Here is a 13,739-nt window from a genome sequence, read left to right on the forward strand (position 1 = left end):
CTTTTACTCATTAAAGTGTTTAATTTTATTACTGTCAAAATTATTTCACTGTTTCCATAAAAACCATGGGAAATTCACTGAAGAGTTTTGTTTCTCATGTCATCCAAAATTATCCCACTCTAAAATTCTCAATTATACATCAGTAACTGTTGAAGAAGAGAGGCTGAAATCAAGCAACTTTGCTTATGGCTGGTATTCCAGCTGAGTTTATGAGGAATGTTATTCTCAATGATTCTAACAGAAACCCCTTGCCAACAACTTTATCACAGTGATAAGAATAAAAAAAAATATGGTATTTACTTCACTGAGTGCCAGAAAATACATATGTGCAAATATCATCTGCTTAATCTATGTGCCAGACAGGTATGTTGTAAAGTATAGCCCTAGATTTACTGCATGGAACTGCTGCCAGGTTTTAAATTTACTCTCTTTTATTTTGGGAAACATGGCATCAAATGTTTCACTTGGGTTAGAGCAGAGGGGAACATCCCTGACAACAAATATCTAGAAATGGCCAAAGCCTGTGGTTTTTAAGATCTGGTAGAATGTCTTTATATACAATAATTGTTGTTATGTAGTAGTGTAAGATTTATGATGTCCTTAGCAATTCATGCCCTAAGAGTTTGTGACTTACAAATTATGTGCCAGTGTGTCAAAGAATACCTGTTCTGCTTTGCTTGGGTTTCTGTTTTTTGTGGTTTTGGGTGTTTTTTCAGGGGGGGTGTGTGGTGTTTGGTTGGGTTTGTTTTGTTGTTGTTGAGGGGTTTTTGTGTGAGTGTATGGGCTTTTTATGGTGGTGCATTCTTTTGGTGGGTATAATGTAAAAAACATGGAATACAATACAGTATTATCTACTAAAAAGTAATGTTTTGCATATAATTATCTTGAAGTAGTATTCAAAATGCTACAAATATTTTGTCTCTTTACAGCTGGTGACCTTTGGCAGTCTTTTGATAGACGCCTTTTCATTGAGGGTGGGGGCACGGACAGCTATTTGTAATTGTTTGTCATTTCTTGAATTGTTTCTCCCCCAGCTCTCTTGAATCCTCTCATGGATATCCCTGCAAACCTATGAATTTATAAAGGCTTGTTACAGAGAATTGTTTTAAAGGTCTATGTTCTCTTGGCTTTTGCTTCCTTGGAGCTTGTTTTAGGGTTTAATTTGAATTACATTGTAATTTTAGTACGTGCTGCAGAAATTGTGAGGCTTATGCTGATGTCCTGACCTCATGCCACTTCCTGATGGACACCTCTCCACAGTCAGTGTCATCTTTTAACAATGGGGATTACGGAGAAAGTGAAAATTCAGGTTTATGAGTATCTGTAGTAAGAGGGGAAGTCTCCAAAACAGAGAGACTTTGGTGCTTTGCAGCAGGGTTCATCCTCAACTGGCCTTGAGTGGTTTGTCCTTGGAGCAAACAGAGCCACTGAGGTGTTGCAGTGTGCTCACCCATCGCCTGTGCACTTCACAAAGCACAAGGATCCCTTGAGGGAAAAGCAGCCTCAAGTTCCTCCCTGGCGCCTGCAGCACCATCCTGGCGAGCCCTGGAGCCGCGGTCTCCCCGATTCCCTGGATCTGCGCGTGCAGAGCAGAGATGCCACCGCTCCCCCGGCTGTGGGCAGGATGGGGCCCAAGCCCTGCGCCCCTTTAATCTTGTGTCTTGCTCCTGTGGAGCCTCTGTAATTCACAACACAGTCACGTTGCCTCAGGAATGTTTCCTTAGACAGATTCTATCTCTGAGGGCTTAACTCGAGGGATTTTCAAACACTCACTTGATTTATGTATGTGAACGTGGAGCTCATAAGAGGAGTTTATTTTACAACTTCTTTAGTACTGTGCACCAGAAAACCTCCAGTAAGTTTAACTTCCTTAATGTTCTTTTTCTTCTGTTCTTTACCCTTCAGTCATGTATAAGTTGATTTCTCATCTTTTTATGAATTTTGTTAAATTCCATGGTGAAGAAGGTGACTGATTCTTCCATCTTTGGTTCTGGTGGTTTATTGTCACTGTGCCAGCAGATGCAATTTCAGTTCTCAATCCTGTCTTAGCTTCTTTTGCTGCATATTTGTATGTTTGTTGCTGTATGAACCTTTTTTGTTCATACAAAAATAAAATAGATTGAAATAAGTAAAGAGATTCAAATCGTGTCCATATAAAAATACAAATTCTAGAACATTATTATTTCATAGATGAAGATGTTTCATTTAATAATTTGAAGATGTGCCTTCCTAAAACTCAAATGTCATCTGAATTTATTTTTCATTTATATAAGTGAATTATTGTGTTGTCTTTTTAAGTCTGGGACAGAGCAACTGAGTGTTCAGCCACAGTTGCTTTTAGAGGTTTTGATTCCCATTGAAATGGTGCTTTTAATGTCATCTTTAATTTAATCAGATAATGTCATCAAAATAACATTTACCCTATTACTGCAAATTCACTCCATTATTAGCTGGTGTAACAGACAAAAAAAGATGGTATGAACCCCCATGGAAATCTGTGCTTCCAGGAAAAATGGATACAGTTCATAGAAGCTCTGTATTTAATTTGCAGTTTCAAAGCACTCTCTGTGGAAAGATTTTATGAGTCTGAAATAATTTAAAAACACTTTTCAATAGAACGCATAGCACCCACCAACTTAGTCTGATTTTTCTTCAAATCACCATTCTTTTGCCCACGTTTAAAGTAAGCTGAACAAGACATTTAACACAGTCACAGAAATATTAATATTCTTGTAAATCTACCACCATTTGAAAGTGTGGGTCTTGAATGAATATTTTTATCCATGAATTGAAAGTTAATTGACTTTATTTTCTAGCACAGGTACATTAAGTTTTGATGTAATTTCATCTTTCATTTTAGAATCTTACACAAAGTTTGACGAGTTGCAACATGTTTAAGATTTAGAAATATTTGAGGGTCGCCTTCTGTGACCTCTGCTGACAGCCTGAACTTCCATCATTGCCATTCTTTCCTCTAGATAATTCTCATCAAAATCCTAGGAATTTTTTTCCTGTTTAAAATAATATGACTTATTCTTTGTAAAGTATTCCCTTACTGATGCAGAAATGTTTTGTGCAGTGTGCTTTCTGTCATTCCTGACCAGAAATAATCTCTGATGCTCAAAGAATTCCTGAAACAAGATGCAGCTCTGCTGAATTTATTGATAATCAGTAAAACTCAGATATGCAGAAGGGAACAGCAGGCTGGAGTAATCACTGTTGCTTAGGAAGGAAGGGAAATTGTTTTGAATTTAGGAGGAACAAACTTTTTTAAAGTAAATTTTCAGTTGGTGATGTTGAGAAGGCATCTTCATTGTGTTTAAGCAATGTGTCTGTTTAGTTTGCACAGGAATAATACTAGAAATGTAAAAATGCAACAAAAAAAGCACATCTGGTTATTTTAATTCTGTGTGGAAGACATTTTCAGAATCTACTAAAAACACAGCAAAGATTTCTGTCCCACTGCTTATTAGCTTTAAGAAAGCATCTGAGTGACTTTATGTTAGAACTTGACAAGATTTCTCAGCATTTTTCCTTTATTTTTTGTATTTCTATTTGTCTCCAAAGATCAGATCTTTGTTTATTAATTAAAGATTTCTTCTCATCCTTTGACATACTGAATCCTGACAAGAAACCCACTATCTTTTGTGACCTGTATGCCCTTAGCTAGGAATTCAACGTCCCAGGTTTGTCTTCAGGGTTGTGATCTTGATGACTCTATGGATGATTTTATTCTTGTCATCATCAGCTCAGAGGAAGCTTGGGGTTATATTTGGGTTTGCATGGCCCTGAAAAATAAGACTTTGTGTGGTGGAAGGAAGAATTTCTGTGATGGGAGCAACCTTACTACCAGTCATACAAATATAGGTACTGTCAGTTCAACAGTCTCAGCTTCCACCTTGGAACACACAGAGAAGGGTTCTGTAAAAGGCACCACAGAAAACACAACAAAGCATTTCTCAGCTCAAAACCAACACTTGGAATTACACCAGGAAACAAATTAGCAATGTCTCTGAGGTCCAGCTCCTCGGATGTGCTGGATCAGAAATGCCACTTAGCAGTAACAGAACTGACATTTCCGTGTGGTTTCTTAAGATAACTTGATGTAAAGCTTGTTGTGGCAGCAACCCATTACAGACGTGAGCAGTTGTACTGTTAAAGAGAGAAAAAAACCCCTAAAAGCTCTTTTTTTCCCCAAAAAACCCTATTGCAGTTAATATGTTTAGGCTGAACATAAAAATTGTGTCATGTAAAATTGTTCATGAGAACAGCAGCACAGAGGCTCTTCCATGTTGTTACTGCAGTGTCTTAGCTGGATTTTCTTTGTGGTGTTATTTCCCTCCACCTTTAAAATTGTACACAAATATGAAGATATAAACAGGGAGAAAATTCAGTTGCTCAGAAAGGAGAGTTATCTAATCATCTATTAAATCCTGGCACCTCAGCTGTCAGCTGGGAGGGGCTTTCCTGCCAAAGATACTGAAGATCATCTCTATGCACAATGAGATGAGCCTGATCCCAACAGCAAGCTGGTGTAAAATTAATGTTTTACCTCAAGGAAAACAATAAATGTCTCAGGTTTAGAGGCCAGTATCAGTTATGGATTCCTCAGCTGTGTCAAACTTATTTTTACCTGCTCACCTTCAAACCAGCATAGTCCATTCTCTGCACATGATGACATTGTAGCACTCACTGAAATGAAGAAACCCCACAAACATATAGTCCACACATTATATTTTTACTAAGTATGTGCTTCAAATGTGGTTATCTATGACATAGACAAATTTTTATTGTGCCATTATAAAATTCACTTTTTCAAATTGGTGGTTCTGATTAGCACACAACTGGCATGCAAATATTGCCCTGGCATGGAACTTTTCCCCTCTTTCTTCCTATCTCTCTTTTTTAATCTGCTATTGGTCCAAAGAGTGAAAATTGTATTTCTTGATTCCTCTGCATGGTGGTGAACATTACACTATTTTGCACTTTTTTCTGGTTACTAAACCAGAAAATCCCACAAACCCAAAATGAGCTTGTATATTGTCCTGTTAGCATCACACAGTCAGCAGGACAGGTCGTGCACCTCCAGTTGCACAGATAGTTGGAGAGTTTGTTGATTTTGGGTTTATTTGGCTAAACATTCTTCAGGTGTCCTTTTATACAACCTATCCTGGTGTTCATACAGTTTCTCACAACCTTATTGATTGATTGATTAATCTTTTATTCTTTTGTGTGTGAAAACTGGTGATTTTGCTAATAGTATTTGCCAGAAAGATTTTATTTTATTTTTTGCCAGAAAGTGTTTTATTTTAGGTATCTTTTTAGGAAAAGTTGATTTAATTTACTCCATCTTTTCAGCAAATAAGTGCTAGGAAGTAGAAGCATAATATTTCTTTGTTCCATTTGCAGAGTGTAAATAGAAGAATAACATATACTGTGTACTTAGTACTTGGGTATTTCATCAATTACAAATATGCTTTTCTGGCATATTTATTAACTTAAAATTGTATGATAAAGTGTACTGCAACCCATATTGCATAATGCCTGAAACCTGTCACATAACTCACTTCATCTTTTCAACTCTAATATTTTAGTTTATCAGGAAGGAAATGGGGGTACACTGGGAGATGAGAATAAGGAGCTTTTGCCTATTGCTGCATTAGTACAAATGTACCAGAAATTTTTGGAAGCAGCTGGTGCAAAGGGAAAAAAAAGAAAGAAAAAAAAATATCCCTGACTGTGCAGAGAGGATCCAAGCCATTTTACTGTCCTTTCCTGGGTAAGAGAAGTTGCTTCTTTATTTAACTATTATTTCTCTTTTCCAAATAAATATGAGCTGCTTCTAAATAGGGTGATGATAGCAGGTGGTCTCTCAAGCAGAAATTATTTTCAAGCTGACAAGTACACTGAGCACAGTATAACTACATGTATTTCAGGAAAACATCATGCACGTCTGTTTAAGGATTCATTAACATGGTATAGATTAAACCCATTGAAGATGGCACAGATTGTTTCATTTTATTACATTCAATTGGATTGGATGTGTGCCATTTGCAAAGAGCAATATTACCACAGGAAAAAAAAAAAAAAAAGGAGTCTGACACATTTGTCACATAATATTCCCCTATTGAGAATGAACTGTTTCTGAACATCAAAAGGTAAAAATCTGTTCTTCCCTCATCCTCTGCCATATTAACCACAAGAAAATATGACTGCACATCTTGTTAGGAGGCATTTGAGCAGCACATTTGCTGTGCCCAGAGTTTAGTGTGGCAGGGAGACCTTTGTGCTCTTCATGATGCAGGGATTGGAGTTCACAGCCTGCTGCCTCCCCAGAGCTCGTCCAGCTCTGTCACCCTGGGACACCCCCATCCCCAGAGCCCTCCCTGGCACATCCCCATCCCCAGAGCCCTCCCTGGGACACCTCTGTCCCCAGAGCCCTCCCTGGGACATCTCTGTCCCCAGACCCCTCCCTGGGACACCCCTGTCCCCAGACCCCTCCCTGGGACACCCCTGTCCCCAGAGCCCTCCCTGGCACATCCCCAGAGCCCTCCCTGGCACATCCCCATCCCCAGAGCCCTCCCTGGCACATCTCTGTCCCCAGAGCCCTCCCTGGGACACCCCCATCCCCAGAGCCCTCCCTGGCACATCCCCATCCCCAGAGCCCTCCCTGGGACACCCCCATCCCCAGAGCCCTCCCTGGGACACCCCCATCCCCAGAGCCCTCCCTGGGACACCCCTGTCCCCAGAGCCCTCCCTGGGACACCCCCATCCCCAGAGCCCTCCCTGGGACATCTCTGTCCCCAGAGCCCTCCCTGGGACACCCCTGTCCCCGGAGCCCTCCCTGGGATCAGGAATGGGGTGTGGCAGGACAGGGCTGGCCCTGTCCCCCTGCAGAGGCAGCCCCACTCCCAGATGAGGGGGAGCAGCTGCTGTTAAAGAGAGGATGGTCACACACGGAGTGAGATTTAAATTCAGATAATGTTGCTGTTTATAACGTGAATACTTTGGACATCTGCTTAAAGTCCGGTGTTCTGAATGGATGGGAGCCTTCCCAAGGCAGGGCTTAGGAAGCTTTATCTGTTACAGGAGGGCTGCAGATTGTAAAGATATGTCTTAATCAGCCAGAGCTTGGGTCTTCTAGTATTTGAATCAGTAGCAAAGCTCAAAAAACCATGTACATGGCAAATGATGGCATAACCAATGAAAAAATAGATGCATTAAAAAAGTGTGGGTATATATCCTAAATATACATATGAGAAATACTCCTTTTCATTCCATACCCTTAAAAAGTCCTTGTAGTGTGTACATGTGTGTGTGTATGGGGAGGGGATGAACAGAACAAAAGCAAATTTGCTGTCATTGGCTTGTATCTAAACATTCTATTTTAAATTGGACAGTAACAGAGTTGCAGCATAACCCATGTTGTATTTTCTACTTCTGCTGGAGGATCCATTTAAAATGTATTTTATACTATTCCTTTTGCATTAATCAACATTATTTTTCAGAACTCGGCTTCACCTATATTTCTAGTTTATAGTATTATCATTACTATTTGTGCTGGTTTATTTCCCATTGTGTTTGAAGGGGAATTAAATTTTAATTATTGGTTAATTTAGAGGAGGAAAATTTAATAAATGTGCTTTTGGAACTAAAGTCCAGCAGTCAGGATGGAGTCACTTTTATTGTTATCATCGAGGTTACTGATTACTAAAGAATTGACAAGCACTGTAGGTAAGGGGTGATTTGATTCATAGTGTACCTCCAGTGAGATGCACCAAAGAGTTAATTTTTTTTTTTTTTTGTTTTGTTTTGTTTTCTTTTCTTTTTTTTTTTTGGTGGTGCAGTTGGGACTCAGCTGTTGTTTCCTCTGGGATTAAACAGCTGTCAGCATTGTTAATGACATCAAATTCATGCATTAAAATTCTCTCATTCCTCTCCATATAAAATGGGGATGTGGAAAGCACTGCCATATCCCCCTTTGTGAAGGAATGAAAATCCAAGGGAAGATAACAGCACTTATTACAAAACCACAGACCGGAGCTTCTGTTGATGGAATCTCGTAATGAGTAATTAAGCTACTTTGCAGAAGTCAGCGCTGTCACGTTTGCAATTGGGTATTTCCATTCCCCTGTGGATACAGCTGGGAAAAGACTACTAAGGTGATAAAAAAAGAAAAATAGAATTGTTCTAGAAATATCATCTTCATGAAGCCGGAGGTTTCAATGCAAAGTGGCTATGAAAAATTAGCCTACAGAAATAACCTGTCTGGTGTAAAAGACATACCTTTAAAAATTCATAACTTCTATCATCTGATAAACAAAAAACAATGAGGTTTTTATTATCCTGCAGTCTCACAAGGATATGACAATGGCAGGTTTATTTCTGGGATGGGGTGTTGGCTTTTCTTTTCTTTTTTGGTTTTTTTTTTTTTTTCAGCCTTTTGCTCTATAAAGGAAAGTCTTCAACTCTGAGTGTTCAGTTCTATAGTTCTGAAAACATGTTATGGGAAGCTTGTGGCCTTTGAGGGGAAATTATCTTTTCAGGGGAGAAAAGAATTGAAACAGATTTCTTTTCTTTTTTTTTTTTTGCTGTAAAGTTCAAAACACTACTCATGCTTTTAAACTGATATATAATTCTTATGCCCCTAAGAACTCCAATTATTAAAAATAGTCCTGAATTTTCACTAGTTTGAGTGTCCCTATTCTCTTTTCAGTTCTTTTCTATGTTTTTTTTATGGTTTGTTAAGCAATTAACTTACTCTTAACTTTCTTCTTTCAAGTAGCTTTGTTTTTTTACAGGCAAAAAAAAATTAAGCAGAAAGCATAACTCTCTGAATGTCTTTATCCTGCTTCCAAGAAGTTGCTTTTGTGCAGAAGTACCCTTTTTTTTAATATCCCCATATGTCAGCTGTTACAGTGAAATCAAATTAAATTAAGCCCAATGAAGAAACCAGCCTGTTAACAAAATGAATTGATAAAGCAGTCATTTATTGAATTCAGTAAAATGTCCTGAAATATATAGGAATAAACCAATTAATTGATTAACCAGCTTCCAGATCAGATGGTGAAATATGAGTATCTGATGAGCCAAATTAATATGTGTTAAGAGACTGATAGCAGGAATCTCTAAAACATACTATGCCTTTTTAAAAAATGGTTCTGTGAAAAGCTTAAGAATTTATTGTTTCAAGACCATTTGGGAAAAACTCCAGTTTATTAGCAGAGCTGTGGATGGAGGTGAAAGCTCAATTTATTTTGTTTTGTTGAAATGTTAAAAATGGAATAAATACCCCATGGTAGGAAATAATACACATGAACATGGTCACTATTGTAAGATGGATTATTTAGCATCCTGGTTTTCAGTGAGATCCCTACATAACTCCCAAATTCACTCAAGTGTCACACTGGTTGTGTCAAGTACCTTTTTGTAGTTAATTTAATCATGGTTGGGCCAGAAATGGACCTGTGGAGCTGTGTAATGTTAATTTATACATCGTTCTTCATCATTACAGAAAATGTGCCCTTCTGGAACTAATGCTCACTAGTTTTATCATTAATGTGCATTAATAATGTGTAAAAATATTTCTTCTATTAGCTTATATTTTCAGAAGAGGAAAAAAAAACCCTACATAAATTGGAAAAATACTCCTGTGTGTACCTGAATTGTAAGCAGGCCCTGCAGGTTTGGAGGCGTGTTGTGCTCCAGGAGATGGAGGGAAGCTGTGAGTGACACTCAGTCCTTTGTGTAATTATCTTGGAAAAGGAAAGGCCTGAAGGGACACTCTGGGAGTGGTGTCAGAAAGAAGTGCTTTAGTTTTGGGAGCAGAGAGAGCTGATCCTTCCCCATAGTCCCTATAGCTCTCCCTCCAGATGTGCCACTTTTTAAGTCCTGGGCGAGTAAAGACAAGTTGATAGGGTATGGTGGGAAAATGTGATAGCACCATCTACAACCAAGAAACCATAAAGGTTTGTAACCCAGGGCGTGCAGAAGAGGTGGTGTTTCCTTTCTCCAACAGAGCTGCAGGTGTTCTCTGTCCAGGTTTTACTGCCTCTCAAAGTTATCAAAGGCGTTGTCAGCACAATGGGAATGCTGTCCTGATCCAAGCTTTGGGAGAGGAAGCTGCTTGTGGATGCTGTGGTGCAAACACCCTGTGTAACAAAGATTTTGCCTCTCCCTGTGATTAAAATTTTCTGTAAGCTGCTGTCCTTCTTTGAGCAGCACAGATGCTAAAGGTTCTCCATCAAAATGATTTTGAGTCACGACTTGGTGTCCTGGTTTCAGCTAGCGTTGTGTTCCTTTCTTCCCAGTAGCTGTTATAGTGCTGTGTTTTGGATTCAGAATGTGACCAACATCTCTGGAAATCATTCAATTTCTTTATAGTCTTGAGGGGAGAGAGCAAATAGAGTCAAAAATGTCTTGATTGTCTAAATAGATGAGAAACTTTAGGAAATACTGAGTAGATATTTGCTTCAGCAATAGAAAGACCTAGAACCCGTTCTGCTGTGCAGACAAGTAAAACATGAGTTTTATCCCTAGTCTTTGCGACATATAAGTGATGAGACAGTCTAAGCCTTTTTAAAGTTGTTGGTTTGAAGCCAAAGAAGTGCAAAATGAGTAATTTGGGATTGTGTATGCCATGTCAGGTGTAAGGAAATGATTTCCAAATGCTTTCACATCGAGCCACTAAGCCCACAGGAAAAAGTCTCTAAAAATCACACTTTATCAGACATGCCCTATTAATTAGGGGAATAAGTCTAGGTAAAAAATATTCACAAATACTTGAATAACTGTCAATTATTTCTTCCTCATACTTAGTAGGGACCTACGCGTTGGAGTGCGCCCAATTTGAGTCTGTGCATTTCTTCTTAGTGGATAATATAGTAGTTGCAAATCTTTCATTATCTCAAAGACCTGCATTGCTCTGAAAGATGTATATTTAAAAAGATGCTGGCAGTAACTGCTGCTGACAACCAGCCCTGTTTGAAATAGACTCCCTCCGTGGCACTGTGTGGGGAAGGCTCCGTACATTGATCTATGGATTTTTCATTTGCTTTCAAACAGTCCTGCTCGCGTGTCTGCAAGGAGTGAATAAGCAAAGTTTGAATCAGTTTGACTTTGGAAGCATGATTCTGAGCAATTACCTTGGGAAAATACACCTCCTCCTGACTAAATAGATCTGTCAGGAGGAGCCGGAGTGCGGCGCGCAGCCCTGCCGTACACGTGTGCGCTGGTAAACCGGACCCAGCCAATTAAACATCAAAATGTTGGCTGCATTCAGTTCACAGGGAGACTTATGTAAGTTCATTTTCATAGCGTGCCTATGTGTCTTTAGACTCTAACTGACAGGTTCCCACCGTGAATAGGCTGGGGAGATATCAATTATCTGGTTAGCTGTGCGCTGCCATTCTATGCTCCGTGGCTTTCTGACAGAAGCAGGCAGAAAGCGAGAGAAGCAGAATAATTCTGGTTCAGCAAGGCTGTTAATATTTCAGTCTAGGAACCTCAAATCGTTGTGAATAGATGGGGAAAATGGTCATTTTAAGCCTGACCGCTGCAATTTCTTTTTTTAAGAGCGTGTGGAGTGCTAATGACTGTTTCACCCCAAAGCAGGAACCACAGGATGCCAAGATTTGGGCATTTGGGGATTCAGTAATTTGTAATCTAATATTAGTTTGAATCATTCACTTCTAATAGCACCAAATAACTTTTATCTAATTATTTCAATGTATTTTACACAGCAGTCACATATACAAATCCATGTCATTTGTTAGAAAATAGCTGTTGTATCCATTGTTTTAAATCGTGTGCGTGCTCCAAGCACAGCCTTGAGTTGTGATGTGTGAGTCTGAGCGACTTTTATTGCTGCTGTTTTCCATCCTTGTGAATGTCTATCTGGAAGGGCATTTATGTTCATTAAATGTTTGCCATTCCCACAGCGGCATGTCATGTACTGCTGCTCCCTGGCCATCAGCGAGGCGGTGCTGTGCTCCTCACAAGGAACCCACATCTAATCTTGTCAGGGTGGCCATCACAGCCATTACACTTGTTAAGCAAACTAGGCAAGGACCCAGAGCACCAATTTCTAATGGACAGTTCCTGTATCTGTCACATCATCTTTCCTCTCACTGTGGGAAACTCTTAGAATTCAAGGAAGATCAGTAAATAAGCCAAGTTTGAGCAGACTGCTTGTGCACAGAGGGGTAATGAGAAGGTTTGGAATGAAATGTCTGTGGATTCCTTTTGCACAGTGCCCTGTCTTCAGTCAGGTCCCTCTGAAATGCTTAAAGACTCCTTGTGTTTTAACAGACAGATTGCAATTTGGTTTTCTTGGTGGACTTGTGGATGCACATAAATGGATTTATTTCTGTTTTCAGCTTTTTTTTTTTTTTTCTATAGCTTTTTTGCTATCTGTTTGGGCATTTTTTTTTAGCTGAGAGTAAAATCAGCCTAGCTATCAAGCTTATGGGGTGAAAAACTATAGGTTAGGCAAATTCCAAGATTTACAGGAATTCTTCTCTACTTTGTTGTTAGAGCACTTTATGCCATTATGGGTGTAGGAATGAACGTATAACATAACATATAACAGCATATGACATATAATAATGCTTGATGCAACCATTGCAGAGGCTGGAGTATTAATGACTGTCTTGTACATCTCAGATTAAAGATTGTTCAGGTTTTTAGTTCTCCACATCACAGTGTTTAGGATTCCTTACTCTTTTGAGGAATCCCATGGCTTCTTTAACCTCCACAACTCACAGCTGATAATGAGAGCAAGGGGGAATAAGTCTTTGGCTTCACAGCCCTCCATCTGGAGACCAATAAATAGGCTGGATAAACCACAGCACCTCACATATCTTTAATTTTTAGTTTATGCAAGACCTTTCCTCTCAATAAGAGGCACATCTCCCAAGAGCCACCCAATGAAAGACTCGCTCACTGCCCATTTGCTCAGGACTTTTTCTCTCCTTCCTCCTCTTCCTAATTTCTTAATATAAATGCACATTTTCCCCTTTTTTTTGGGGGGGGGGGGGGGGAAGCAATGTAACTTTTGTAGGAGAGCGCTGTGTGTTCGAATGGCACATTTTCCAGGCGTTCCATTTGATAATTTCCCCGAGATACCGGAGTTCCCTCCCAGCAATGAGTTAAGGTGACAAAGGAGCCGGGTTTGTTTGCAGGAAGCGAAGGATAACGGCGCCTAAACTTTACCATTGGTGGCGGAGGGAGGCACGGAAAATTGCTTTTTATAATTAAAAAGGGAATCTCAGATGTTTTATATCTTGAATATTTACAATAAAACCTTCAAGTGCTTGTCAAGAGGGTAATGTGTCATTAGCAGGAGCCTTTGCCTCTCTTCTCCTCTCGGACATGACAGTGCAGCAGGATAAGAGAAGAGTAATTATAGTTCAGCAGGGCTGCCAGGTGTGATAAATGGGTAATCAGCACACAGGAGCCCCGGTCCTCAAAGGAGGACTATTACAGCGTTATCAGCGTGTGCGGCAGCATCGCGCCGAGCCCGAGCCGGGCCCGGGGCTGCTCAATGCGGCTGCGGCTGCCAGCGCTGCCCGCTCCGGCCCCAGCTCCTCCTTTGTGCGCCCGCCACCGCCGCGGGAGCCGCATCAAAGGCGGCTGCGGAGCTCCTCGCCTTCGCTTTCTGCTAATATTTACACAAAACTGCCCCGCTCTCCAGGTGAGGCGGCGCGACCCGAGGAGATGCGGGAGCCGCGCTCCGCTCC

General features: G+C 40.1%; 1 protein-coding gene across 3 annotated transcripts in view; it reads left to right on the forward strand.

The window, feature by feature from the left end:
* The window catches only part of WWOX (WW domain containing oxidoreductase), a 471,370-nt gene that overhangs the window by 338,075 nt on the left and 119,556 nt on the right, over positions 1–13,739 (forward strand). Inside the window, exon 9 of one of the 3 annotated variants that reach the window (XM_058813283.1) lies at positions 1,185–1,332. The exons of the other annotated variants lie outside the window; for them this stretch is intronic. Within the exon in view, the coding sequence (XP_058669266.1) occupies positions 1,185–1,205 (21 nt within the window). The 3' untranslated portion in view covers positions 1,206–1,332. Of the gene's footprint in view, positions 1–1,184; positions 1,333–13,739 lie in introns of those variants that run through there. 3 annotated transcript variants of the gene reach the window in all.

This window comes from Ammospiza caudacuta, chromosome 13 (genome assembly GCF_027887145.1).
Source record: "Ammospiza caudacuta isolate bAmmCau1 chromosome 13, bAmmCau1.pri, whole genome shotgun sequence".
NCBI lineage: Eukaryota > Metazoa > Chordata > Aves > Passeriformes > Passerellidae > Ammospiza > Ammospiza caudacuta.